The sequence below is a fragment of the Lagenorhynchus albirostris genome, chromosome 19 (assembly GCF_949774975.1).
Source record: "Lagenorhynchus albirostris chromosome 19, mLagAlb1.1, whole genome shotgun sequence".
Lineage (NCBI taxonomy): Eukaryota > Metazoa > Chordata > Mammalia > Artiodactyla > Delphinidae > Lagenorhynchus > Lagenorhynchus albirostris.
This window is the reverse complement of record NC_083113.1, coordinates 33,448,062-33,475,436: the sequence shown is the minus strand read 5'-3', so window position 1 is coordinate 33,475,436 and position 27,375 is coordinate 33,448,062. Positions and strand designations below refer to the sequence as shown.

The 27,375-nt window shown below is 53.4% G+C and overlaps 2 protein-coding genes across 10 annotated transcripts in view; both read right to left on the bottom strand.

The window, feature by feature from the left end:
* Positions 1 to 411: 411 nt before the first annotated feature.
* On the bottom strand, positions 412 to 19,368 carry DRC7 (dynein regulatory complex subunit 7). Of its 2 annotated transcripts, XR_009537222.1 has the most exons (18): positions 19,076 to 19,368; positions 18,485 to 18,659; positions 17,320 to 17,445; positions 16,431 to 16,625; positions 14,540 to 14,695; positions 13,482 to 13,700; positions 10,871 to 10,999; positions 8,131 to 8,203; positions 7,136 to 7,264; positions 6,818 to 6,946; positions 5,576 to 5,796; positions 4,345 to 4,560; positions 3,515 to 3,625; positions 3,317 to 3,427; positions 2,247 to 2,441; positions 1,516 to 1,655; positions 1,135 to 1,422; positions 412 to 544 (listed from the first exon to the last, which is right to left on the bottom strand). XR_009537222.1 is itself a non-coding variant. In XM_060131781.1 (17 exons), the coding sequence occupies exons 1-17, from the start codon at positions 19,366 to 19,368 to the stop codon at positions 1,329 to 1,331; spliced, it is 2,712 nt and encodes a 903-aa protein (XP_059987764.1). In that variant the 3' UTR covers positions 1,112 to 1,328. The 2 variants fall into 2 exon arrangements, 1 of the variants encoding a protein (XP_059987764.1); XM_060131781.1 differs by lacking the exon at positions 412 to 544 and having other exon boundaries at positions 1,112 to 1,422.
* Positions 19,191 to 27,375, bottom strand: part of ADGRG3 (adhesion G protein-coupled receptor G3) — a 34,998-nt gene continuing 26,813 nt past the window's right edge. For 5 of the 8 annotated variants that reach the window (XM_060131793.1, XM_060131792.1, XM_060131788.1 and 2 more), the window contains one exon: positions 26,366 to 27,235. In XM_060131793.1, the coding sequence (XP_059987776.1) occupies positions 27,123 to 27,235 (113 nt within the window). In that variant the 3' untranslated portion in view covers positions 26,366 to 27,122. Of the gene's footprint in view, positions 19,307 to 19,593; positions 19,687 to 26,365; positions 27,313 to 27,375 lie in introns of those variants that run through there. The other 3 variants (XM_060131791.1, XM_060131794.1, XM_060131795.1) reach the window with 3 other exon arrangements.

Below are 27,375 nucleotides of genomic sequence, written 5' to 3'. Positions count from 1 at the left end.
GCCGCCCCTCGGCCTCTAATGAACCAATGCGAGCTGCCGTGTCCTTGATCCCGCCTCCGCCTCAAGATTTTCCTGCCCTCCCCTTTCCATCTCTTCCACGAACCTAGTTTGCATTTTCAAAATTTGAGACGCCCTCCAAGGGCTGCTGCGCCAATCCCTTTAGCAACCGTCCCGGGTTGACCAATCAGCGTCCGCATTATTGGAAAACCAATTCCAGGATAGCCAATGGGAACGGGACCTCGGGAGCAGCGTGACGCCTCGGACCTTCCATCTTGGATTGGAGCGAAGCGGGGACGAGGCCTTAGTCAGCACTTTGCGGTAATTCCTATTTCTTACCTTTGCTCGTGGGCGGCGTTTCCGTGCTCTGAAGACTTTGACGCCCCTCCCTGGCTCGGACGCCGGCTTGAATACCCCACAGGAGGCGTAGAGGGAAACGGAGTCTGATTCCGGGTCCGAGTCAGTCGTGGAGCCCTGGAGGGAAGCCCCTACGGCCTCGGCCTCAATGAATGGATGAGTCGGCTGAACCCTTAGGCGGACCACCAACCTGGAACCCGAGAAAGGCTGACTTCGTTTCGGACTCGTGGGTGGAGTGGGCTGAGGGAAGGGTCGTGACCCGCCGTGAATTGGGGCCACTACCCACGGAAGTCAGAGGAACAGAGGCAGGGGTCACAAAAATGTCTTGGGAGGGAACCACTGGAACCATGTTTAGAGGGATATCATGCCCATGAGGTCAGAGCTGGGGTTAAGACTTAGACAGACACATACTCTGGACAAGGTGTATTTTCAGAGCTTTCAGTTTCTTGTCTGCAAAATGAGGGTCATCGCATACCCACCACCACCACCACCACCACCACCATGGCTAGGGTGGCCCAGCTCACAGAGTGGGAATGGCAAGCCCAAGGTGTGTGCCCCAGAACTTGGGGTCTTGACGCTACACTGCAAGGGACTGGATCCCAGCGCCTCTTCTTATCAGTCACTAATTAGCCATCTGTGAAATGGGGATGGCATTGCTGTATTAAATAAGCCTTGTAAAGGTGGTCCCAGGCCATAGATAAAGAAGGGAAGGAGAAAAAGGCTGGTGCTGGGGCCCGTGAACCATGAGGTACAAATGGCAAATTACAAGTGTTTATTTACAGGAAAATCAGGAGAAGCAGGAACAGATGGCTGCAGGGAGGTGGTGCAGCAGCGAGGCCAGGTGCCCAAGTGGATGGTCATTAGCTGGGCATAGGGAGCACGTGGGCCAGACTTTGGGGGAGGTTTCTTTCTCTGGCAGCTTCACTGAGGCCTCAGGAGGGGCAAAGGACCACAGGTGTGGGGACTGAGAAGCATCAAACAAAGACTTTCAGTAACTCCACCAGGCGTGGGTCCTTGTAGAGCTTTTCCTCCAGAGCCAGGTACTTCAGTGGGGCCAGCTCCTTGTGTCTGAAATCAGGGGAGGAATGAGAGGTGGTAAAGGCTTACAAAGCTAGTGCTCAGGGCTCCTAGTGGGTCCTCTCAGCTCCTCCGTCTCCTCACCGATTGAGCCGCTGCTCCAGGATGCGGATGCGGAACATGGCCTGAGAGCAGTAACTCAGGTACAAGTCTTCATCCTCGGGCGTCAGGGTCACCTGGTTCTCCTGATACCACTGCTGCTGCTTTTGCAGCTCCTGGGTTTCCTGTGGGCACAGGGAAGAGAGAGCAGGAGGGCTGATGACGACTGACTCTTAGCCAGGCTGCAGGCTGAAATCCCTACAAGGGTCGGACCCGCTACCCCTACTGACAGGAGCCAGAGAAGCACAGGCCTGGAGCCACTGGGGTCTTGTTTAGAGGGATATCATGTCCACGAGGTTAGAGCAGGGGTCAAGACTAAGAGTCATGTGACTCTGGTCAAGGTACATTTTCAGAGCTTCCAATTTGTTGTCTGCAAAACCCACCCCCCCACCACAGAGCTCTTTGAAGCTTAAGTTAAGAGAATGCATGGGAACTGTGTGGTGTGTACCTGACCAACAGAAATGGGTCAAGGACTAGGAGCTGTTATAAGGCTCCATCCATCCACCCACCACTCCCTCCCTCCCTCCATCCACCCTTCCACCCAATGAACAAGTGTGAGGAAGGACAACTCGGTTATCTGGACACCCCAAGCACTGACATCCTCCCCCTGCCCCGATTAGTCCCTCACAAGTCTGAGATGGTGAGCAAACAGCCCTGGGCCCGTTTTCTGGTTGAGGACGCTGAGGTCCCCTCCCCTGCCAGGGCCCTGGCAGCACCTTTTCAAACCGGGCCTGGATGAGGTTGGCCTTGTCGATGAGCCGCTGCTTGAAGTCACTGAGGCACTCATCCTTGAGGCGCACGGCCTGCCAGCGTGTCAGCTTCTCTCCTGGTGGGAGCTGTGCCAGAAACGGGGCCAGGTAGTCCAGCTGGGCCTCCGCCTGCCACAGGTGCTCCTCGAGCATCATGCGCTCCTGTGGAGAGGGGGCCGGAGGGGGGGTCCTCTTCATCAACATGTGACCGCACAAAACCAGGCCTCAAACCCAGAAGTGCTTGAGGCCTCCGAGGGGCCTGTGCTGTCTCTTGTAGCCGCGATTATTGGTAACAGCCAACTCTCGTGTCTCACGTGAATTCACGTGTCTCTACTTGAGCCCCAGAACATACCCAGCACTCAGCAGATGCTTGCTCAGTAAGTGGTAATAAAGAGTGGTTGTTAATGATGTTAAATCAAAAACTGCTGGTGAGTCCCTTTTTCTCTTCCACCCTGGGGCCTTATCTATGTCCTGTGTTGGCAGCCAGGGGCCAGTGAAGTTGGAGATGTGGGGGCCGATGCCCAGCCCTGGGAGTCTGAGAACCAGACATCTGATGCCCTGTCCTGTCTCGCCAACCTCAACCAATTGGTTAGTGAAGGGGATTTAGAAGCTGGCCTCGAAAACCAAGCTGGGTCTTGCAACCTGAGGCGGTAACGTGAACGCCCTACGCGCAGGGGTCGGATAACTCAGGCCTGAGGCCAGAGTCAGCTGTGAGGGCTACTGGGCCAGGCCGCGACCTCCAGGGGAGCCCCAGGTGGAGGTGGGCACACAAATTTCATTCTTTCCTCGTGCAGTAGAGGTCTTGGCTTGGCCACAGCCCCTGGAAGTGGGGGAGACTTGGCTTGCATCCTGAGTGCTCTCTGGGGTGACGCATGGAAATGGTCAGCTCAGCAGCAAGGACGACCACCATGGTGTCGATAACTTCATCCCCTATAAAGGGCTTTCCAAAAGAATCCCTGATCATCAGCACCCTGGAGGCCAGGGAGTGTGGCTGGGGGAGGGGTCAGGGAAAGCCAGGGCCAGGGAGCAAGGCTCACCATGGCCTCCCGATACTCCTTGCTCTTCTCGTTGCGCTTGGTGTCGTAGATGGAGATGGTCAGCACATGCGCCGCCTCCTCTTCCTCCCGAAGCTTCAGGATCTCCAGCACCTGAATTGGGAAGTGGGGGCGGACGTGGTGAAGACACACCCCCACCCCTGCCACCTCCCATCTGCCCACTCTCCCTTGGGACCCGACCTCCAGCTCTGACTCCCAAGCCTGATGCCTGGCCAACTTCTCCTCGTTCTTCAGCTTCATCATGGCCTCGTACTGGTAGAGAAGCTTCTTGGTGTGCTCCATGGGCTCCACCTGGAACAACCACCACAGTGACACGGAGAAGCAGCAATGGCTGGGGTTGTAGGCAGATTCTGGAGGCAGACCTCCTGGGTTCAAATCTTCCCCTGCCATTTTTCTAGCTGTACAACCTCAAGGAAGTTGCTTAACCTCTCTGGGCCTGTTTCTTTCTTTTCTTTTTCTTTTTTTGTGCCGTGGCATGAGGGATCTTAGTTCCCCGACCAGGGATCGAATCTGTACCCCCAGCAGTGGAAGCGCAGCATCCTAACCACTGGGACTGCCAGGGAATTGCCCTCCCTGGGCCTGTTTCTTCATCTATAAAAACACAGCTAATAATAAAAGAGGGACTGGAGACTCAGAGGGGCTAAGGAATGTGCCAGGAGAGTGAGAATCTGAACCAGGAAAACCAGCCCCGTGGAGGTGGTGAGATCTACTACAGCCTTGGTCCCAGGATCTGCTCTCGCCCAGGACTAGGGGGCAGGGACAATGAGTAGTGGAGGCCAGCTGGGTTGTCTTTCTTGGTGGAAAAGAGGAAGATTTTCAGAGGTGCTCAAAGAGAAGTATCCCACATGGGAGCTCTTGATGTTCCCAAGGGGCAGAGATGAATTTCCAGGCTGGGAACCAGGACTTTCTATCCCAGTTCTCCCAAGTTGCTGGGACAGGACACAGGGCCCCAGGGCACTCTCCTCACCCCACCCCCACCTGCCCCTGCCCGCCACGGCCCCCAGGCGTACCTCAAAGCTGAGACACATGTCAGGCGTCATGATGATCTTGTTGCCCTTGCTGTCCCCCTCCGTGCGCCACAGGAACTCACGCTTGGAGGCCGTGAGGTGGTCCTCGCGGCAGTGATAGCGCAGCTGGATGCGCTCATCCAGCAACAGAAACACGCGCTCTGCCACGTCTTCATCTGCAGGCTTCGCAGGGTTGCGGGAGAATCGCTCTGTGATTTTCTGGCAGGCCAGAACATGCGTAGGATGGGAGGTGGGAAGGGATTTCTGTGCCTGAGCTGACGACAGCAGCAAAGGACACTCAGGGATGCTGGGGTCTGGGGTCATTTGGGGGGTCATGTGGAACAGCCCCTCCCAGCTAAACAATGGATCTCAAGGCCCCAGGGGTTCTCGGTGTCTGGCCACTCCAGCCCTGGATGGTGCTGGATTTCTTCTCTAGCTCCCTCCACAAGATGGGGAGCTCACCACCTTTGCAGGCAGCCTGCTCTACAGCTAGACGTCCTTTACTGCTAGAAAGAGCTTCTTTGCTATTCAGACATTAAACATAGGTTGCAAATAATTTGTAATGATATGGAGAAAAAAATCTCACATTTTAATGTTAAGAGGGTGATACAGGAATTCTACCTATACACACACACACACACACACACACACACACACACACACACATACAAATCTTAAGTTAGAAAAGATTCTCAAAACCAAACCTATTAATATGTGGTAATATCTGAGAATTGGCATTCTGAGATATTTTTACTTTTTACATTTTTACATGTTTTCTACATGTTTAGTCACGAGTGTGTTTTTTTTTTTTTTTTGCGGTACGCGGGCCTCTCACTGTTGTGGCCTCTCCCGTTGCGGAGCACAGGCTCCGGACGCGCAGGCTCAGCGGCCATGGCTCACGGGCCCAGCCGCTCCGCGGCATGTGGGATCCTCCCGGACCGGGGCACGAACCCGTGTCCCCTGCATCGGCAGGCGGACCCTCAACCACTGCGCCACCAGGGAAGCCCACAAGTGTGTATTTTTTATAACAGTAAGGAAATAATACCTCCCTGGCCCAGCGGCTGAGGGCACCATCTGGCATCGGACAGACCTGAGACTGTGTGTTTGGTAAAACTGGAAAGGTCGCTCAGTAAAGAAGTTTCCCTGGAGGGAGTCAGGGCTGTTCGCCTCCAGGGGTAATCTTGGCCCACCAGAGGGGGCGGGCACCCTGTCCCCAGTCCCAGCGAGTGCTCACCACCACGGGCCGGGGGTTTGACTCTGCACTGTTCAGAGACAACTTCTTGATCCGGGGCCCGAAATTGACATGGCGGTAGGAGAGGAGGTCGGGCCGCCCTTGGTAGTACTCCGTCATTGTCCTGGGCGTCTCCTCCCGTTTGATCAGGCCGTCCACGCGGGCCGTTTCATAAAACTCCATGACGCGGTCCATCTCGGGTTGCATGGACGTGTATGAGTGCGCTGCCGGAGGAGGGGCCGCGGAGAGGGCTGGCTGAGCACTAGGAGCTCTGGCCCCTGGCTTGATAACCCAGCCCCTGGCCCCAGGGAGGAGCGTTAGTACGTAACCAGTGCCCTAGTGCTGGGTATTCAGGCTGCTTCCAACTTTTTTGCTATGATCAACACCATGATGAATGTCTGCAGTTTGCATTTTTTGTCCTTGACTGCTATTTGCTGAGCAGTAGAACTGCTGGTCAAAAAGCCTACATATTTTAAAGCTATTATTGATTGTTTTGCCCAACTGCTCTCCAGAAAAGTTGCGCCAGTTTCCTGTCATACCAGCAGTGACAGGGATTCACTTGCTCACACCTGGTAGGACCATTTTTTTTTCATCTTTGCCAACATAAGGTTTGTAAGATGGTCCCTTATTGATTTAGTTTCTTTCTCTCTCCCTCCCTCCCTTCCTCCCTCCCTCCCTCCCTCCCTCCCTCTCTCTCTCTTTCTTTCTTTCTTTTTTTAAAATTTCAACCACCAAGCAAGGTTGGTCATGTTTTTAGATGTATATTGACCCTATGTTTTTCCTTTGTGAATTCTTGGATCAGGTTGTGAATTCCCAGGACGTGTTCTTCCCTCCCTTCCCAGCCTCCTGGGCTCATGGCCGTGTCTGCACCTCCATACTTCTGCCCCCTGCATCAGTCTTGTGGGGACACTTGTTGGTTTTCTTGCTCAGCATCCTAACCCCTGTAAATGTGGCCCCCACTGGATGCCCGATCCCAGCCACAGCATAGGCTGTGGCCCTGCTTTGCCTTTCCTGGAAGAAACCTGTCAACGTTTCCTCGGATTTTCTGTGTTTCCCCTTACCTCCCATGTGTCTGCTTTGCCTAGGGAGGAAGAGGCCCTTTCTGTTGCTTGCCGCCCAAGAACCCTGTCAATATGTGGATGCTGGTTCCTCCCACTACATGCCAGCTGCAGGGAGGCTGCTCTAAGGAGCACGTGAGTCCCCCAACCTGGGCACCTAGCTGGCCTAGCAGTGGGGTCTACGCACCACGCAGAGCCTGGGGGTGGCCCGGCTTGAAGTAGTCGATGTTCAGGCCCGTGACCTTGTTTATGTGCTTCAGCTCCAGCATATCCTTCCGGTTCTGGAACCACTCCTTTATCTCCAAAATCTTGGTACCTGTAGGCCCCAATGCGTACTTGAAGCAGCCAGGCCAGCTCCCTCAGCCTCCATGCCACCGCTCCCAGCACACGGAGGCCAGCAGGGCCCACACTCACACCAAGAGAGGGGCAGTGACGTGACCGAGGTCACGTGGCATGTTGGGGGACCCAGCTATCCTGCTCCCCGCAGCCAGGGCTGCCCCCTTACACTGCAAGTCCTCGTAGGTGGTGAGGCGGCACACAAGGCCGTTGTTGTTGAGGTACGGGGCCCACTTCTCCAGCCTTGCCCTCTTGTACTGTATCACCTTCTTCCCGTTTGGGCAGCGGGTCTCGAACGCTGCAGACACAGAGTGGGCTGGGGTCCTTCCTCCCCAGATCGGGGGAAGGGAGGGCCAGCTCCCCCAGCCCCCCAGCCACTCGTCAGCCTCTGTGCACTGTGCTGTCTGCAAGGCTTCTCCAGCCCTCAAACCTGCTCCATGGAGGCACAGGAAGAGTCACCAGGGGTGGCTCCTGCCCTGGACGAGATCTCAGCTTGAGCCTGACCACACCACACTCTCACTGCCAGGCCTTGGCTGGAAACACCATCCCCTCCTGCCCTTACTGGGCTGACTTCTTCTGATCCCTTAAAACTTAGTTCCCATGACCTCTCCTCCCAGAAGCCCTTTCTGCCCCCCACCCCAGCCTCCAACCCCCTGGGTTCCCATGACACCCTCTTTAGCCCTTCCTACCCTGTTGGGATGGCCTGGGCCCTCCCCGTGGGTCTAGGCACTCCCCCACGGGAACCTCAGCAGCCAGCAGAGGTTGGCATGGGGCACAAGCGTGCCTGTCCCCCTGCTTTCCCTGCCTGCCCCTTTTTGGTCCTGAGACCCCCTGTGCCCTCTGGGTACTGTGCACAGTCTCCTCCTGGCAGAGTGGGGTGAGGGATGGAAACAGCTGTGTCCTGGTCCTCGGTCCTCCATCACCGGCCACACTCCATCATCCTGGCTGGGTTAACTGAGCCCTGTCCTGTATGCCAGACTGGGGTCAGGCCCCAGGCTGCAGAGCTGAGTGCGTATGTTGAGAAGGAAAAAATGAAGAGGTTGCAGCAGAAAGCAGGCCATGGGGGTGGAAATGAGGGACCAAGGTAGCCTCTGCTGGTATCCCCCTGTCTAGTTGTTGCCACAGACATCCCCAGAAGTCCGGAAACGAGTGAAAGTGCAATACCTTCTGGGGAGATCTCAATCTGCTCCACCCACGAGCACGGCATGTCGAAGCTCTTATCCTCATCCTCCTTGCCCTGTTGGGAGAAGTGGGGGTGGGGTGGTGGTTCTGATCAGGGCTGGGCCGTGGACCCGAAGTTAGGGTCAGAGCCTCTGCCTCATCCCCCAGGGCCAAGCTGGGGTGGCTCGTCAGCTCCCCCAGGGGAGCCCAGAGGTCTCGAGCAGTTCTGACCTAGCTTGACCCGAGACAGGGGGGAGAGAGGAGGAGTCAGCTCCTCCCTGTACCCACCTGGTGCCCGGCGAGGACAGCAACACCCTGCCCTGCATGCCCCACCTTCCCTCTGTCAACAGAGGCACGAGGAAAGCCAGAGGCCCTTCATTAAAACTGAGGCTCGGGCTTCCCTGGTGGCGCTGTGGTTGAGAGTCTGCCTGCCAGTGCAGGGGACGCGGGTTCGAGCCCTGGTCTGGGAGGATCACACATGCCACGAAGCAACTGGGCCCATTAGCCACAACTACTGAGCCTGCCTGTCTGGAGCCTGTGCTCCGCAACAAGACAGGCCGCGATAGTGAGAGGCCCGCGCACCGCGATGAAGAGTGGCCCCCACTTGCCTCAACTAGAGAAAGCCCTCGCACAGAAACGAAGACCCAACACAGCCATAAATAAATAAATTAATTAAATTAAACAAACAAACAAACAAACTGAGACTCAAAGCAGTTAAGGGACTTGCCCAGGACCCCTAAGCCTCAGTTTTCTAACTGTAAACTGAACCCCTTGGGAGGATTGACTGATAAATGTACATAAGGGTTTGGGACACTGCTTGGATGCCCTTATTTTTTTTTTTCTTTTTGAGCCTAGTTTCCCCATCTGGCAAATTAGGCCTGGTCTAGACAAATGGTCCTCAGATTAGGTAACCACAGAAACCTGGATAAGATTTTCTCAATTTAAAACTTTTCTCCCCACCAAATTGCTCAGACCTCTGATGCCTGCTCAGCTAATCTGTTCACATTTTGAGGCCAGCAGGGGGCGCCAGTGCCCCAGGATTTACTGCACAGGGGAGGAGGCTCTCTGGTCTCCAGACATGAGGACGCTGGCAACACTCAACACCATGTGCAGGTGGGTCTACACAGCTATGCCAAGCACATCACACCAGTGGTCTCACTTTGTCCTCAACCAGTCCCAGGAGGTAGAACAGAACCACCTTTGAGAACCCAGACTTGGGAGCCAGACTGTCAAATCCCAGGTTCAAATCCTAGTTCTGTCACTTACTGCCTGTGTAACGTTGGGTACGTTACTTCACCCCTCTGTGTGTAAGTCTTCCTATCAGTAAAATGGGACATGATAATACTAGTACCCACCTCGCCAGGTAGTTGTGAAGACTTAGACAAGTTAATTTAAGTTAAGCACCTACTGGCACTGAGAAAGGGGCATATGCGTGTTACCTATGGGCTGAATTGTGTCCCCTCAAAATTCACATGTCCTAACACCCAGCACCCCAGAATGTGACTATATTTGGAGATAGGATCTTTTTTTTTCTATTTTTTTTAATAAACATTTATTTTTGGCAGCATTGCTGCGTGCGGGCTGTTGCGGCGAGCAGGGGCTACTCTTCACTGTGGTGCACAGGCTTCTCATTGCAGTGGCCTCTCTTGTTGTGGAGCACAGGCTCTAGGTGCGTGGGCTTCAGCAGTTGTGGCACACGGGCTTAGTTGCTCCGCGGCATGTGGGATCTTCCCGGACCAGGTCTCAAACCCGTGTCCCCTGCATTGGCAGGTGGATTCTTAACCACTGCACCACCAGGGAAGTCCCTGGAGATAGGATCTTTAAAGAGGTAATTAAGTTAAACTAAGGTCATTAGGTTGGGCCCTAATCCAATACGACTGGTGGCCTTATAAGAAGAGGAGATTAAAACACAGACACGCACAGAGGGAAGAGGCTGAGGACCCAGGGAGAAGGCACCCTCTACAAGCCAGGGAGAAACCAACCCTGCCGACACCTTGACTTCCAGTCTCCAGGGCTGTGAGAAAATAAATTCCTATTGCTTAAGCCACCCAGTCTGTGGTGCTTTGTTTTGGCAATTCTAGCAAATGAATACATCACTTATTACTACCATGAATGTAACCAACCCCACTCCCCCATTTCACATGCAGACGCTGAAACTGAAGCTTCCAATATTTAGGAAGTTTGCCCAAGATGTCAGAGCCAATAGTGAAGGCCTCTGGACTCCTGACTTCCACGCACAGGGCCTCATGCAGACCTGCCTGACGGCCCCTGACTAGGAGATCAGAGATGACAAGGCCAATGCCCGTCAGAAGGGCTGACTGGATGGACAAGACAGGCCTGGAAGTGTGTGTGGAGGATCATGGTGACCACAAAGGAAAGGCCTGGATGTGAGGAATGGCTGGCCCTGGGGCTCCCCTGGCTTGTGGAGAGGGTCTTATCGCCCTCCTCCAAGGGGCATGTTCGCTAGGCGCAGGGCAACCCCTGAATGCAAGTCCCAGCCCTCCCCTGCACCACTGGGGGGTCCTGGGCAGGTCACTGGACCTGTCTGGGCCTCAGTCTGCCCACCTGTAAAACGAGGGCATGGCCCAGGCCCTTCTGCTTTGAGGAATCTATAATTGGTCTATGTGGACTGCCCCCCACGCCATACCCATACACGTGGCGGGGACATGTGTCAGGCTGGCCCGAAGCAAGACAGGTTGTCGAGTCCCCTCCACTCCCCGGCCTCCAGCCCTCAGAGGCTCACCAGATTTTCCACATCATCGTCATCGTTCATCCCGTCGTCCTCCTCCTCAGTCAGGGACAGGAGAGGCTTGTCAGTCTCCAAGAGCAGGTACTCCCACCTCACAGGGTCTCCCAGGTCAAAGACCAGGTCCTGGTGGAGGAGGGGATCGCTGAGAGCCCTCCACAGTCGCCACGCCCCCTCCTGCTCCATGGGGGGCAGGGAACAGCCACGCCCAGGGGGAGAAGGCACCAGGCTGGGTCTCAGGGGGGCAGAATGTGGCTCCAGGCCGCCTCTGAGCGTCCACACCTGCCCTCCTCATCCCCGCAGGGAGACCGAGGCCCCAGGGGGGCTGGGACTCCCTTCCTGTGTTGGTCTCTGTGAGAGACTTGGAAACTCTCTGGCCTGGGATGGCCTGGATGTGGAGGTCAGTCTACATTGTCGGGGGAGAGCGGCACCCGGGCAGTGTTTAGAGCAAACGCAAGCCAGAGAGATTGTACAGGCAGGGAAATGGCAGGTTCCTCTTTCTCACCCCGTGCCTGCAGGAAGGGAACTAGACATGCACGCAGAAGAGGGAAGTGCGAATTTCTCTCCCCTGGTGTGGGTCCTTCACCTATTTTCAGTCCAGCCCACCTGAGCCTGGGCTCACCTGCCAAATAACTCCCAGCAGGTGGGGAGCACCATGTCCCCGTCTACCTCCCCGGGGTGGTGTGCCCCCGCTCCCAACTCCAAGATGGAAGCTGCCCACAATGGTTTCAACATGAAGCTCCGCTGACACCAGTCCTAATGCTATAGTCCTCACTGTCCTGAGTCCTGGAGGGCTCTGCTGGGAGGTGGGAGGGGTACACGATGGGGGAGGGTAGTGAGGGAAAGAACTGCTTGTAGATTTAAGAGCCAATAGTCCAGGCTTCGTGGAGAGGAATCAAATTACACAGACGTTTGAATTTCTTAAAATCATGTCCTCCATTCTGTCACTTTTTTTTTTTTGGCTGCACCGTGGGGCTTGTGGGACCTTAGTTCCCCGACCAGGGATTGAACCCGGGTCCTCAGTAATGAAAGCTCGGAGTCCCAACCACTGGACAGCCAGGGAATTCCCCATTCTGTCACTTTTGTAAGTAGTAAGCGGTAGTTAGATGTTTTGCTGCTTTATCTTAAAGTTCTATCTCTATAGGAAAAGCATAAACGAAGGGACAACTACGACATCCCAGTCTCTGAGTGGTGCCTCACTCCAAGGCCATTTCAGGGTTCTTTGAAGGGGACTTCCCTGGCGGTCCAGTGATTAAGACTCCGCGCTTCCAATGATGGGGGCGCGGTTTCAATGCGTGGTCAGGGAACTAAGATCCCACATGCCACGTGGCGTGGCCAAAAAATAAATTAGGAAGAAAAAATATCAAGGTTCTTTGAAGGAACAAAGCAACCACTCCTGTGCTCATGGGGCAGAAAAGTGACAGCCAGTGTCACGGTCTCTTTCTTCGTGCCCTCACTTGGTGATGCAGTACTGCCCCTCTGGCCTCACTTTCCCACCAGGCCACCCTTCCATCTTCATCTCATTACTTCTATTATCCCTGATATAAATTTCCTCCACCTGGCACTGGTACAGGGTGTGCTGGGGGGAGGCTGAAGGAACTTCCACCCAGAAGAGGGCCAAAGGAGGACTGCAGCGGCCTGCGAAGGGCTGTTATCCCTCAGAGGGCTCTGATCACCATGGCGGCTATGAGCTTGGGCTCTGGCGGAGGTGGTCTGGGCTCTGCCCCATCTGTGTGGTGAGGAAGACGTTCTTTCTCTAAAATGACAGTAACGCTAGCTAACCTTTACTGAACAGCATGGGATTATTCTAAGCACCTACCGAATGTTATTTTCCACAACCCTGTGAGGTCGTTGAGGACGGAGCCACCCTGGACTCAGGGGTTCAGGGAGGCTGGGGGCTGGCTGTGTCTCCTTTGCTGAAGGCAGGTGCATCTGAATGTGTATCAAATCTGCCCGCCTCCCACACGGGGGCGACAGCAGTCCCTTGGAGATGTTCACTTCGGTATAGGGGGCGAGGGGCCCAGGACCTACCTTTGGGAAACTGGCCTGGTTGTAAATGGAGGACCTTGGAAATAACAAAAGAGCACAGGACTTGGTGCCTGGAGCCTGTCTCTCTTTTTATTTGCATACAGCTCAATGAATTTCCATAAATTGGGTGCACCCAGGTCCCCTGCCCCCGGATCAAGAAACAGAACATTGTCCAGACCCCAGAAAGTGCCCTGGTATCCAGTTACAACCTCCCTCCAACTGTGTGCACGTATTTTCAACTTCTGTAAATGGCACTGAGTTTTTTATACGTATGTATGTATGGAAATTCATTGAGCTGGACGTGTAGGATGAGTGCACTTTCCTGCATTGTATTGCACTTCAATACAACATTTTAAAAAAATCAGATGAACTAACAATCCACATTTTATAAGAATATACAAACCAAAAGAGCGACAATAATCATATTGAAACGATTATGTATGGGCAAAGGAGTGGGCCCTGGGCACTCAGCTACAGGGAAAGTCCAAAGCCCTCCTGGCCTGGTGGCCAGATCTCCCCACAGGTCACACCTGCCTTCACCCACTGTGCCAGCCATACCCGCCCAGGCCCCGCCCAGCACCTTGCAGCAGTTCCAACAGTCCTGCATGTTGACCCAGTAGTTCTTGTGGTTCCAGAGGCTCTCTATTCCCAGGAAGTGGTCGTCTTGGGTGCTGTAGCTGCGTGCAGTGAACGGGTCAATGAAAAAGCTCTCGGGCACCTCGCGTTTCCCCGACAACACCAGGACCCAGGAGTGTACCCGCAGGCCATGCAGGGGGTCGGTCTTTGCACTCTCCTGCTCCTGCATGGAAAAGGTGGGTGACCATGAGCCAGATGGATGGGAAGGGGGCCATCAGGGGCCCCCTGGGGCTGGGGAACTGGCGAGAGAACTGAATGCTGATCCACACTGCGCTGTTGGCTGGCTTTGTGGCCTTAAGGACATCACCCCACCTCTGAACCCATCTTCTTATCAATAAATTGGAGGATCTGACTTGACCTGTGGTTTACAAACTTGACCTTTTAGAGCTCTAGGGTATCTGGGATTTACTGTCTTTCCATGTTGTGATTCTGGGTGAGATTTCATCCAAAGAAAGATAGAGGGACACCATGTGGCTTCATTGTCTGCATCCCTCTGGGCAAAGGGTCACTGTGCCACGTTCATTATTGCATCCCCAGGGCCCGGACTAGAGTAGACCCTCAGTAAATACTATATGGAAGGAAAGGAAAGAAGGGAGGGAGGAAAAATAGGTGAGAGGGATGATGAGAGTGTGGGTGGATAGAAGGAGAGATTGGAGGATGGATGGATGGAAGGAAGGATGGGAGAATGGATGTAGAGTGTATGTAGGTAAATCTTCAGTGAGAGTCTGAACAAGGACACCAGAACTGCACAGCATAAAATGAGTTGCTTCAGGCGGCAGAGCTGTCTGATGTTAGAACTCTGTCACCAGAAGCTGGCTGACTACACTGGGGATTCCCACAAGGCCGGGCAGAGGTGGGGGGTGGTGGAAGGTTGGAGGAGGGGATTTGGACCTGGGGGCCCATAAACACATCCCTTCGTGATCCGTGTCTGTTTCCCCGTTCCCAGCAACCCCCCCTCTGGAGCTGAGTTCAAGGGTTGAGGGCTGAGGATGGCGGACCCACCGCGAGGTGCTCCCCCTGCTTCAGCCGCTTCTCCTCCTCGGCCTTGACTCCCTCCTGCCTTTTTATCTCCTGCTCCCGCTCAAACCTGCTTGTCAGGTCCCTGGGCGGTTTGACGGCGTACTTCTTAGGTGGTGCCTTTTCCTCCTCCTTGACCATCTGTCATCCAACAAGAGAAAAAGGGTCAGCAGCCCTTAGTGGCCCGCCTGCACAGCTGCTCCCGGAGCCTGCTGGCTTTCTGACCCTGAACGTAGAAAGAGCCTCAGCTCCAGACCTGTGACCATGGGCCAGTCCTCCCACTTCCCTACCCACAGGCTCTTCTGTAAAAGTCACTGAGAATAATGAGAACATTTTCCCCAGAGTTATTCTGACAAGTAAAGACAGGAAAATGTCCGTCTGAGCTGCCCATCCGGGCAGGAGCTCAGGAAATGCGATTTCCCCTCTTCATTTCCCACGGCCTAGACTAGCTCGATCTGGATCTGATCTAGAAAGTGGGACAAATTGCCCGGAGTCAGATTTTCCAGATTTTGTCACTGCAGGATTTCATATGTTGACTTGAAGTGAGAGTTTACTGGGCTAGGAAAGAGAACAAAGCCTTCGTGTGTGTGCGTTTGTGTGTGTGTGTGTGTGTGTGTGTGTGTGTGTGCACGCATGAGTGCGCACGTGTATACAAATGTGTGCTAGGTGGCAAGAAAAATGTCCAGGAAAGGACACCACAGAGGCTGCATAAGGGGGCCTATTATGAGGAATAAATAGTGAATCTCCATGGTTTAGAGTCAGACAGACTGGGCCTTAGCTCCCAGGTCCCCATTTACCAGCTACGTGACTTTGGTCACAAAAATTGTTTCATCTCGACACACTCATCTGTAAAAGAGAAGTGATAATTCCTACCACGCAGCGCTATTGAGAGGAGCAACCAAGTCAATGGACATGTGAGTTGTTTATAGACTGGAACGCTCTCAGCATCCATTAGCTATTGATATCATTTTCATAATTAAAATTTGGGCTAAGAGGCCCGTATGTGAGTTCTCAGGCCTTTGGAGCCAAAAGCAGTGATGGAGCTTTTTTATTCCATCCTTCTTGGGGAGGTGGCCCTGAGAGAGCAGGCAGGGCTCTCACCTGGTACCTCCCCCTCCTTCTCCGCCAGACTGCAGCCCCGGGGGCCCCAGGTGCTCACACAGGTGTAACACAGGTGCATGTGCATCACGCCGGATGCTCCAGGCCCCTGGATCCTCTGCCCTGAGCTGCAGACACCCGCTGGGGCTTGACCCCGATCACAGAGTCCTGGAATCAATCCAGTTCATGAAAAGCATTTCCTGCCAGTAGTATGGCTATTTTCCAAATGCAAAGAGATGCTTTTATGATTCCCACAGTTAAATTCACTTGAGAGTGTTGTGTTCACAGCAGCCTCGGGTCATTACGGTGCTCTCAGTCAACTGATATAAAAACACAACCACCAGCTGCTGGAGGGCTGGTGAATTCTGTACTGTTAAGAGGTCCTTTTTACCTGGGAGGGGGAAATAAAAAGAAGTAAACGTCTGTCTGTTTGTCTGCATTTTCCTTATATGAAAATGGCTGGATGGATTTTTATCAAATGCATAGGATAAATTTGGAAGAATGTGGCTTAAGGTATCAGCCATACGGCATTCACAAATGCGGGGAACACAGTAGCCGAAACTGAGTTACAACAAGGGGAGAGGAGCAGCCAGTTTGGAGAAATGGGCTGTGAGTATTAAGATGCCAAAGATGGAGAAACCATCAGTGGTTTGAAATATGAACTCCTGAAGGGCTGCCTGGTGATGGAGCTGGGGCAGGGGCGGAAGCAGCAGGGACAGGTGGCTTTAAGGGTGGCGTGTCTCGCGCGATGCTGAGGGCAGCATAAGCCCGGCCGTACCTCCTTGGGCTTCACGGTGAGTGGGCACACCTCCCGAGTCAGGTCCATGTGGCACAGGTCCTGCGAACCATAGCCGTAGACGCAGTAGGCATCGTAGCTGGCGCCGAGGAGCATGGAGCAGAGCAGCGTGCTGAAGTCAAAGCAGTTGCCCTCCTGGTACTTGAGCACCGTGGTCGAGGAGTACAGGTAGGAGGGCTGGGCACAGCCAGCTGGTCAGCATAGCCACCCGGTTGCCCCCACCTGCCCTCCCTGCTCAGCAAGGGCTGGGCGCCGGGGCCAGGGGGCCGGCTGGGCCCCACCAGGGCTCCTCCCCTTTGTCGGGTTAGGGAGCCTGCTAAGAATGGGGTGAAAACCACAGATCCCGTGTCCATAAAGTGCAATCCAGGTTTGCCTAGAATTGCAAGGGGCCATGGACTTCCTGATGGGAAAGACCGTCTGGGATGTAGAAGCTTCTGGTCTGTTGCTCTCTGATTGGTCATTTTATGGTTTTATTCCAGAGTTACCCTCACCTTTTACCTCCATCCTTCTCTTCTCTCTGTTTCTCAGCTCTCCACTGTGTACGTATCCTCATCTCCCTCCCTCCATTCTTAATGAGATTGAGCTGGTCAGAAGCCCAGAGATGTGACCTTGGACCATGGGCAGCAGGCCCTCCCCTCTCTCACCTTCCCCACCTCCCGAAGTCCTGAAAGGAAGACTCTGAAGGCAGAAAGAGGCAAAGCAGCCCAAGAGGTGGGAGCCCGGGGACCAGGCTGGCTGTGTGACCTCAGGCAAGCGGCTCTCTCTGCCCAGACAGACTCATGGGCTGTGTCCTGAGGCTGGCCAAGCCTCCTTCTCCCGACCCGCCTGGCTTCCCATCTCAGGCCTCATGGCAGCCCCAGGTGGTGCTTACCGGCTTGAGGGGGTCGGGCAAGGGCACCGCGGACAGGAAGTCTGAGACAAACTGGGCGCAGGTGTCCCAGTTGTAGAGCTCAGGGTAAGGCATCAGTGTGGGCCGGATGGTCGTGCTCACGAACTTCTGCAAAGGGAGAGACCACAGGTCCTGGGGGCAGCGCTCCACCCGGGAGGAGACCATGGTGCTCCCAGGAGGCCGGGGGCCTCGGGGTAGGGAGGCGACGGCTCTCTGCCCTCAGGCTCCTCCTCGGTGCCTTGGGAGTTGGAGGAAGGGATCCCTCAAGGCCCTTCTCCCCAGATCTAGAATAACCCCATGCTGTCCGGGGTGCAGTGATGTGATCACCACCGCCCCACTCGGTGCCGCCAGACCTGCACCACCTCCCCGATCCCCCAACAGCCCTGTGAGGCAGGTCCCGCTGACCGATGAGGAAGCCGAGGCTCTGCGAGGTGAGCTGACTTGCTCAGGTTCACAGTCAGTAGCAGAGCTGGGTCTGTCTTGACCACCCTGGGGCTGGGGGCCAGGCCTCTGGGGTCGCCCTGTGAATTTGAGGAAGGCCCCACCTAGGGGGCAGCCCCGGTGCAGACCCCACTGACGGCAGCAGGGCAGATGCAGGCCTGGGGTTACCAGATCCAGAGAAGAGGGGACTAGGGATCTGGACGGGAATGGCTGAGTTTCAAATGCTAGCAGCTAATACCAGGGTGAAAAATCACCAGGTGGGCCAGATAAAACAGTCTGTGAGTCCCTGTCAGCCTATGGGCTGCTGCTTTGCAACGCTTGGATTCGTCCCCTGCCATGCCATCTACAGGTGGGGAAACTGAGGCCCAGAGAGACTCAGGGATGTGCCCTGGGTCACAGGGCGGGAAGGAAGGAGGCCAGCGCTTGGGTCCTGGCCCATTTTGTCTTATTTCTCAGCTTTTCCCTGCATAGGGCTGGCCTCGGGGGCCGGAGACCGCACTGCGTGTCTGGCTGCCCCTTAGGCGGGGTGTGCCGGCTCCAAGCCACCACAGGCCCCCAGGGCTGACTCACAGCGGGCCTGCTGGGGCCTGTGGACATTTGAGTTTATGCTGCCCCTGAAATATAAGCTTTGACCCACGAGAGGTCTGTGCCTGGCCCACCTCCCTCCACCCTCTGCTCTCCAGCCCCTGGCCCTGCCCAGTCTTACAGGCACGTTGCACTCGTTCACTGGGTACAAGAAGAGGGGCACGCGGTCCGGGCACAAATGGCTGTACTGGCGGGAGAAGTTGTCTGCCACCTGCAGCAGGTGTTCCTCCTTGGGCGTGTTGCTTTGGTAGGAAAGGGGCAGCTTGGAGGTGTCAATAGCATCCTTGGTAAAAGTCCTGTGTCCGTAAGAGGGGTGGCATCAGTGTGCGTGAGGCTGGGCCTGGCACACAGGGAGCCCTCCATCCACCTTAGCTGCCTTTGCTCTATCCCGTCCTCATTAAATCCTCACCACTACCTAGGAGGGAAGTATCATTCTTATCAGCTGCCCTTTTAAACAGATGAGGGAAATGAGGCACAGAGAGTTTGAGTGACTTGCCCAGGATCACACAGCTAGGGAGGGGCAGAGTGGGGACTTGGACCAGGCAGCCTGAGAGCACAGCCCTCACTCCTAACCACCTCCTTCTAGGTCCTGGTCCTGCCTCCCAGCCCAGGTACCACCATTCTGCCCGGCTCTCCTGCTGCCTGGCCCTGGTCTGACTCTCACTGGGGCTGCTGGGCCAAAGCCCCCACCTTCCCCACCCCCGGCACTCACGAGGGCTTCTCCGGGATGGACACCTCAATCTCCGACAGCTTCCTCTCCAGGTCTCTGAGCATCTCCTGCGTCCTGGTGGTGTCCTCCTTCCGCACCTCCATCGGCCTCATCATTTTCTTGGCCCTCTCGGCCCTCTCGGCCTGCTCGGCCCGCTCGGCCTCCTCTTCCTCCTCCACTTTCTCCTTCAGGACCTCCATCTGCTGTGTCTCCGACTGTCTAGAGATGAGGTCTCTGTAGGAGGAATAAATGCACTCTGAGTGGCCGACTTCAGACCAGGAAGGAGCCACCAACATCACCTGTGTCCCTGGGCGGAGGTTTTAGGTGGTTTAGATCACGAAGGGAGGAGGCGAGTCCCTCCTAAACTTCCTTTCCATCAAGGAGAAAGTCTCCACGTGGTGCTAGCACACCTGTAACACATTTCTGACATTTGCAAATTGCCCTTTAAATCCGACAGCGCAGGTCACAGACTGAGAGCTATTGTCAGCGCAGGAGCGGGTAGCTCAGGCTTACTAACCTTGCTTTGTTTTCTGTATATTTATTCTGCCAGTGACCTTCTCTTTCTGGCAGGTGATGTTAATGCTGTATGGATAACTGTAGTATTATGAAGTTTCCTATTAAATATATTTATGAAGTCCAGTAAGTTTAAATTTAAAGAAAATTATTCATAATAGTAAGGAAGAGAAAAAAAAAAAGAGGTAACATCACCAACTTGGAACACAGAGAGGGCAAAAATGGGGCTGCCATTAAGGCACCTGGACAAGGGGCAGGTGGGAGTGACACAGCCTCACTCTCCTGGCCAAGCCCTGTGTCAGCTCTCAGGGTGGGGGACCTCTGTGTGGTGGGACACACTGAAATACCATATGTGCTTGTGTGCCCTAGGGAAGCCCTTTTCAGAGCCCAGCCTCACTATGGTGGACCAAAGATCCAGTCCCCTTGTAATTTCCGAAGTGATAAGAACACCAGACGCATCTTTTTTCCTATTGCGGCAACTCTGGGTGAGCCCCTGGATGGCTCCTGGATGGGGATATGTCACCAGAAAGACCAAGCCGTGATTAGAAGCTTGGAATTTTCAGCCCCTCCCCCATCCTTCAGAGAGGAGAGAAGAGTGGAAATGGAATTAATAATTGACCAAGCCTACATGAGGAAGCCTCCATAGAATCCCAATAGTAGGGGGTTCAGAGAGTTTCCAGGTTGGGAAGGTGACGTCCTGGGAGGATGACACATCCCAACTCCACAGGGACAGAAGCTCCCGCTCTCAGGACCTTCCCAGACCTCTCCCTGCGTATCACTTCATTTACCTGTCCATTTGTATCCTCTACCATGTCCTTTAATAAACTGGTAAATGTAATTGTTCCCCTGAGCTCTGTGTGCCTCTCTAGCAAACTAACAGAACCCAAGGAGGGAGTCATGGGAACCCCCAAATGGTAGCCAAGCCGGACAGAAGTTGTGGGTAACCTGGGGACCGACTACTTGCCATTGGCATCTGAAATGGGGTGGGAAGAGGCTTGTGGGACTAAGCCCTTAACCTGGGGGATCTGACGCTATCTCCAAGTAGGCAGTATCAGAATTGAGCTCAGTTGTAGGACACCCAGCTAGTGTCATGGGGAATTGCTTGGTGGGGGAAAAACCTACACATTTGGTGACCAGAAGTGTCAAAAGTGAAGGGTTCTGTGTGAGTAGTAAAGGAGAAACACAGAAGGTGGGAGACTGAACTGAGTTTTTCCATTACAGACCCTATGAGGCAGATATAATTATAATACCCACTTTGCAGAGGAGAAAATCGAGGCCTAGAGAGGTTAAGTGCTCTGCCTAAGGTCACAGAGCAAGTAGCAGACCTGGGGTTTGAACCTGTATATTTCTGGCTCTGAAACCCATGCACTTAAGGGCCTAAAGAGATGGGAAAGTTCTAGAAGGGATGTTTATTGGAGGCAGGGTAAGGAAAGACACATAAGGGGAGAAGGCCAAGGTGTCAGTGTGCAGAGGGGGACAGCCACTAAGATGGGCCCTGAGCCCAAGGTCACAGAACACCATCATCAGAGGTGGAGCTGGGCCAGAACCTGCAATATTTATTCCTTAAACCAGGCTGCCTCATCAGCTACAGCGTAGTTTGGGGAAGGCAGTCCTGCTTTACAGTTTCCCCAACTCTGCCCAGAGGTTTTCCCCATCCACAAGCCCTTCCCTGGATCCCCTCCCCAGCCGGAACCTCCTCCTCCGCCCCGCCCCTCCCCCCACGCACGCTGAAAACTTCCCCAGAAAGTTTGCGGCTGAAAGCCCCCCAGATAGAAGAAGCGCCCTTACCACCCGCACCCACGCCCTCCCCCTGCCAGGCTGCCAGGCAGTGTCCAGCCACCCCAGACCCCTGCTCCCATCTCACCCCTGAGGACAGCCTGTACACTCTGTTAGCTCGTCTCCGTGGTAACATCTTTCAAGGCTGACGGCCGGTCCTGGGAGAGGAGGCTTCTGGGAAATGTAGTCTTTTGACACTACTCAGGTCTGGGTCCAGAAGACCCACTGTGGCATGTCCCTCAGCCAGTGGTGGGCTGGAGCCAGCTTGTGCCAGCTTGCAAGAGCTGATTATTTTAAACTTCAGGAATGTTTGTGAGCCCATTGACAAACACAGCCATTATTAAAATTTAAATTATAAAAACGTATAAGTAAATAGATTATATTAAAAACAAAGGTAATAAATACTCAAAACTCATCACTTCCTAATTATTTTACTGCATTTCACTATTATCTAAGCTCTTGAGGTCATTTATGCCTATTGTATCTTTACAACGAAAATATTATGTAAGTGTGAGCTACTCTGAAACTTTTTCCTTCAGTGATGTCATATTGATAGCTTAAAATTGGCCATGAGATTACTTACACCACAGAAATTGGCAAATGCTACAGACTAGGGCTTTTTCTCTCATCAGGTAGTTGTTAAACATTTACCAGGACACCACGGCTTCTGCTCCATGCATGGTCAATATGGCCTTCTTCAAAACATATGGAAACCAGTGTGGGTCCTGGCATGGCTGCCTGTCATAGTGGACAGAACCAGGCTCCCTGAGTCTTGGTTCTAGTCCAGGCTGGACTGCTGGTTTAGTATATAACTCATGGGACAGAGAAAACTTATCCATTAGGTTAGTGGCCCATGAAAATGCTTAATTTTAATTTATTTTAAATTCCGAAGAAAAAATGAATAGACTGATAATGAATATATAATTATGAATCCACCCAGGATTATAATTGTCTTTGTACCAATGCAGTCACAAAATATAATTTTTTCTGTTCTGTTTTTAAAGGAAAGGGCCCACAAAACTTGTAATGCTGCCTTGTAGTGGGCAGCGGGGTCCAGAGAAATACTGCAGGTGTCCTGACAAGGTTATATAGTTGCTGTTATTGATGAAAATGTAGGAATCACCTCATTCTCAATAATAAAGAATAATTTTTTCTTCTGGCTGGAACATTACGTAGTCATGAAAAATAAAGTGTGAAGGATAAATTAGACCAAGGGAAATCCCCAGAGAAGACATGTGGACATCAGTCCTGGATTTCACCCTGGGATTACCTCTGTGGGGAATTCACCTGGGATGAGGCCAGGAAGGGAGGAGGAAAAGGCAAATGTGATATGTTAGGCTGGTGGAATGGAGCACAGGCCTCATTGCCCCTTTTTTCCCATGCAACACCTAATTTCCTTTGTAAAGTGATTTATTCCCCTTTACCCACTCCCATTCCCTGCCCACATAGACATCATTCTGATGCGCTCCCCCCCCAAATGAGCATTCTTTGGCATACTCCTTGTGTTCTTAATTTGTGTTAATGATATTGTATTAATATCTCTATTTCTTACATTTTCACTAAGAACTGTGTGTTTAAGATCCACCCCAGTTGCTGTGTGTCCATGGACACACAATAATTACCTCTCTACTCTCCCAGCAGTGGACACCCTGCTTTGCCATCAACTTCCATTATCCACAGGTAATGCAACACATGTCATCGGTGGAGTCCTTTCTAGACCAGTAAATGTTTCTCTGGGGTAAATAACCAGGAGCGGGATGGTTGGCTCAGCAGCGGCACCTCACTTTTCTCCAGGCAGCGAAACCTACACTCTCCCCACCTCCCACAATGCACGGGGGAGCCTGGTACCCTTGACCCCACCAGCAGCTGATATTCTCTCCCTTCCTTATGTTTGCCAGTTTCATAGAGGTACAATGAGATCTCGCTGTAATTTAACATGCCTCTCTCTGATTACTAATGATTTTAAATGTGTCTTCATGTGCTAATGTGTTAGTTTTAGGCGTTTCCTCCTCTGAAATTGTCTTTTAAAACCTCAGACCATTTTTCTTTATTGGGGAAGTATCTTGTTTGGATTGCAGGACTTCCAGATGTTAATCCCTGGTTCCAGATGCTGCAAATACCTCCCCCCATTCTGTCACATGTCTTCTAACATCTCCCATGGTGACCTTCATTAAACAGAAAACCTTAATTTTGATGTAATTAAATTTATCAGGTTTGGGTTTGATGTTTTGTGCTTATGAATTTTTGTTTGAGAAATCCTTCCTTGCACTTAAGTCACAAAAATATTTTCCTATGTTAACTTTATAATTTTGCCATCCCATTTAGACCTTTACTCTGCCTGGAACCCATCTCTGTAGGAGGGGTTAAGTAAGGATTTTGTTTTATTTTTCCCCATACAATGAGCTAATTTTCCAATACCACCATCAGACCATTCGTCAGTTCTTTGTGATGTCACTCTTGTCGTGTATTAAATCCCCCAGGTGCACACGAGTCTGCCACTGAGCCCTCTGTTCTGTTCCACTGGTCTTCATGCCTATCCCTGCACAGACCCCATGGTGAATTTATCACTATGGCCTTGTAAAATCTTTATATCTGCAGGTCAGTTCTTCTTTCTATGTCCTCTTTCATTAAGGATGACTTAGCTATTTGAGGACTATATGCCTTAATATAAATTTTAGAATAAGTTTTAGAAAGTCTAAAAATATCATTTAGAATCTTTACTGGAATCACATTTTATTCATAGATCAAATTGTGAAGAACTCTTATCTTTTGTTATTGTTACCTCTCTGAAAGCACAGAGCAAATAGGTCTTCTTATTTCCTGTCTATTTGTTAGATTGTAATGGAAAAAATACTAGGAATGAAGAAATTGAGGCAGAACAGAGAGAACCAGGCAGGGAACCACGGTGAGGGGACACTCTTCCTGCAGCACACAGATGACCACTGCAACCCAGAGCCTGATAAAGTGTCAGCCAAGGCCAAGCTCTGGCTTAGTCACATTCACGCTGAGCCAGGTGGGCAGCCGTCTTAGCCAGTATCTCATTTAATCATCAGCCCTGTTGGGCAGCTACTGCCATCCCTGCTTTACAGATGCAGTAAGTGGGGAATTGGTCCAAGGCAAAGAATCTGGACCAGGCAGGCTGACCTCAGAGTCCATGCTCGTAACCATGGTGCTATCCACCTCCCAGGTTGCTCTTGTGATGCTTCAGTGGCAGGGGAACCCTGTCTATCCACGCTGGACCTTGGGATGTATTTTTGCCACAGCCCTCCCTGGCCTGAGCACGCGCTCCACTTGGCACTTGGAGCCACTTTTGCAGTGACTTCAGGCAATGAGGGACCCCAGCCCCTCTGCCCCTGCCTGGCCCTGGGGTGGAGAGCCAGGCAGAGAAAAGGACATCTGTACTATTAGCTACGCTCCCCGTCTGCCCTCCGCATCTGCACCTGGAAACGCAGCCCATCCGGCGCTTGTTGTTCTGTTGGTCGCACATCCCACTGAGTACGTCTTAATGAGGAAGCAAGGAAGAAGAAAGAAAAAGCCACCACCCAGGATTTCCCTTGAGACTCGGGGGTCAGGAATGAGGTGATAATTCTTAAACCCATGGAGACCCCAGCTCTACTGTTGGCCCAGCTTGCAGGGTGGTCTTGGGTGGGTCCCTGGGCCTCTCTCGGCCTCCATTTCATCCTCCCCACCCAGGGCTGGTCCACTTGGCAGAGCTGTACGAGGAATCCGGAAGGGAGCTTTAAACTTCACACCCTCCCAGTTTACAAACAGGTTGCAGAAGCTCACAATCTGCTTTACACCCAGGTTTTCTTTAAGCCAAGGGGGGTTCTCAGGGAGCAAACTAACTCCTGCTGACTTAGTGCTGGGCACTTTACTTTTGTCACCTCACTTAATGCTCTCAGGACAAGGCAAGGACTCAATGAGCCCCATCTTACACAGGGTGAAACTGAGGTTCAGAGAGGTGCGGTGACAGGCCCAGGGTCACACAGGCCCTAAGCAGCAGAGCTAGGATTTGAACCCAGGCCTGTCAGACACTGGATCAGTGTTCTTTCTGAGGACAGGTTAGTAACCCTGAGACTTTGGGGTAAGGTTGCTGAGACCTTCAGTGTGAGAAACGGCTGTTTGTGAAGATAAGCCCGAAACCCACCAAGTCTGCCCACAAAAACTGATAATGTGGCTCAACTGTCGCAAGATTTCCCTTCCAGGAGCACAGTGACTTGCATAAACCAAGGGTCCCGGGCCTCCTTTCTTTCATCTGTTTGCTGGGTGGGAGGAGGGAGAAGGGGAATCCAGTCCAGGGCATCTGGGGGGAAGAGGCAGGCTTCTCACCTGTAGAAGGTGCTTGACCGTCTGCAAAGCACACTGGGAAGGGTGGGGTTTGGGGAGGGAGGGTGAGCTGTCCCAGTAGTAAGTTAGGGCTGAAGTGTGCAGTGGCTGTAAGGTGACAGGGACGGATACCAGTGCCCAGCCCTCCTGGTTGGGCCAGGCCAGGGGGCCAGTGTCTCTGCATCTGTCCGTCTCTCTCCTTTTGTTTTCTTTCTTTGTGGCAGTTCATCTGTTAATTCTTTCTCTCTCTCTCTCTCTCTCTCTCTCTCTCTCTCTCTCTCTCTCCATCTCTCTATCTCTGTATCCCTACCTCTGTCTCTACTGTCACTGCCTCTTTTTTGCTTCCTACTGAGGAAACCAGTGGTTTCGAAATCAAGCCCAGCCACTGGAAGTGACAAACCCAGCTGGGTCTGGCCTGAGGCACTCCCCTGGCTCAGGGCCCTGTCAGGCTGGTGCCAAACTCACACCTCCATCGAGGGCCAACTAATATTTATTCAGGGCCTGCCAAACGTGCCAGGCTGGGGCTGGGCTGAACCGGTGAGCGAGCAAAGCTGTCAAAGTGCCCGCCTGCTCTATAGGAGCTCAGACTTCAGAAGAAATGCCCACCCTGTCTCTGCTCAGCCCACACCCCCTGCCCCCGGCCCTGGCTCCTCAGGCCTCAGAGGTGCAGCGCCCCGCCCCGCCCTCCCGTCCCCTCCCACCCCCTCGACCCGAGACAGGGGCAGGCCAGAGTGGGGAACGGGGGCTTGCTTGACGTATCCCACCTACTGAGTAAGTGGCATTCTTTGATATTCGGTGTCCCCAACACTTGGAGGGCTGGCAGCCCCCTGAACGGTAGGGGGTCTTCCATGAGGATGGGCCCTGGTGAGTGGCTGAGACCAGGGGCAGCCTGGGTGCGAGGACCAAACCCCACTCCCCCCCCCCCACCAGGCAACAAACCTCCAGTCCACAACTGCCCCAGTGCCTGAGGGGATGGTGGCCCTGTGGGCCCCCCAGGTGCCCGGCCAGAGGGTAGAGTTGTGGGAGGGCAGTGACAAGGGGAAGGAAGGGAGGGGAGCGGCTGGGGGCTCCTTCAAGAGGCCAATGACAGACTTCCTTATTTGGGCTCAGGCCCTTCCTGAGACCAGAAGGCCGCTTTGCTCGGAAGGCAGGGGGTGGGCGTGCCGGCAGGGTCTTAGGATTACAGGGATTTGAGACTCCTGCCATCCTGGATCTGTGAACTCTCAGACCCATAGGTGTATCTGGATAAGACCTTTGAGGCCACATGGTCCAACCTGGTTCCCATCCCCTTGCTCCCCAGTCCTATTGTACAGAGAAGGGCGCTGAGGCCCAGAAGGAAGCAGGGAGCACCTCTTCCCTCCCACCAAGGTCACTCAGCAAATCAGAGCTGAGTCCAGAGTGCAGGCCAGCCCCAGCCTGGCCACACGGCAGCCCGCTATTCATGAGACACGGTGAGGGTCTGGTCAGCCCGGGCAGTGCCGGAAGACGAGGTCACGGTGCTCTGTCTTGGGAAGTAGAGAACAACAAACCAGCAGAAGATGAAGACACCTGTCAGGGAGGAGAGGGCCTCAGTGAGCCTGGGGTGGGGCCTGGGCTGGCGGCCACTCAGAGGAGGAATCGCTCCACTGTAAAAGTTCAAGAATGTATAGAAAAATCAGACAAAAAATGAAACCTACTCCTGAAAAAGA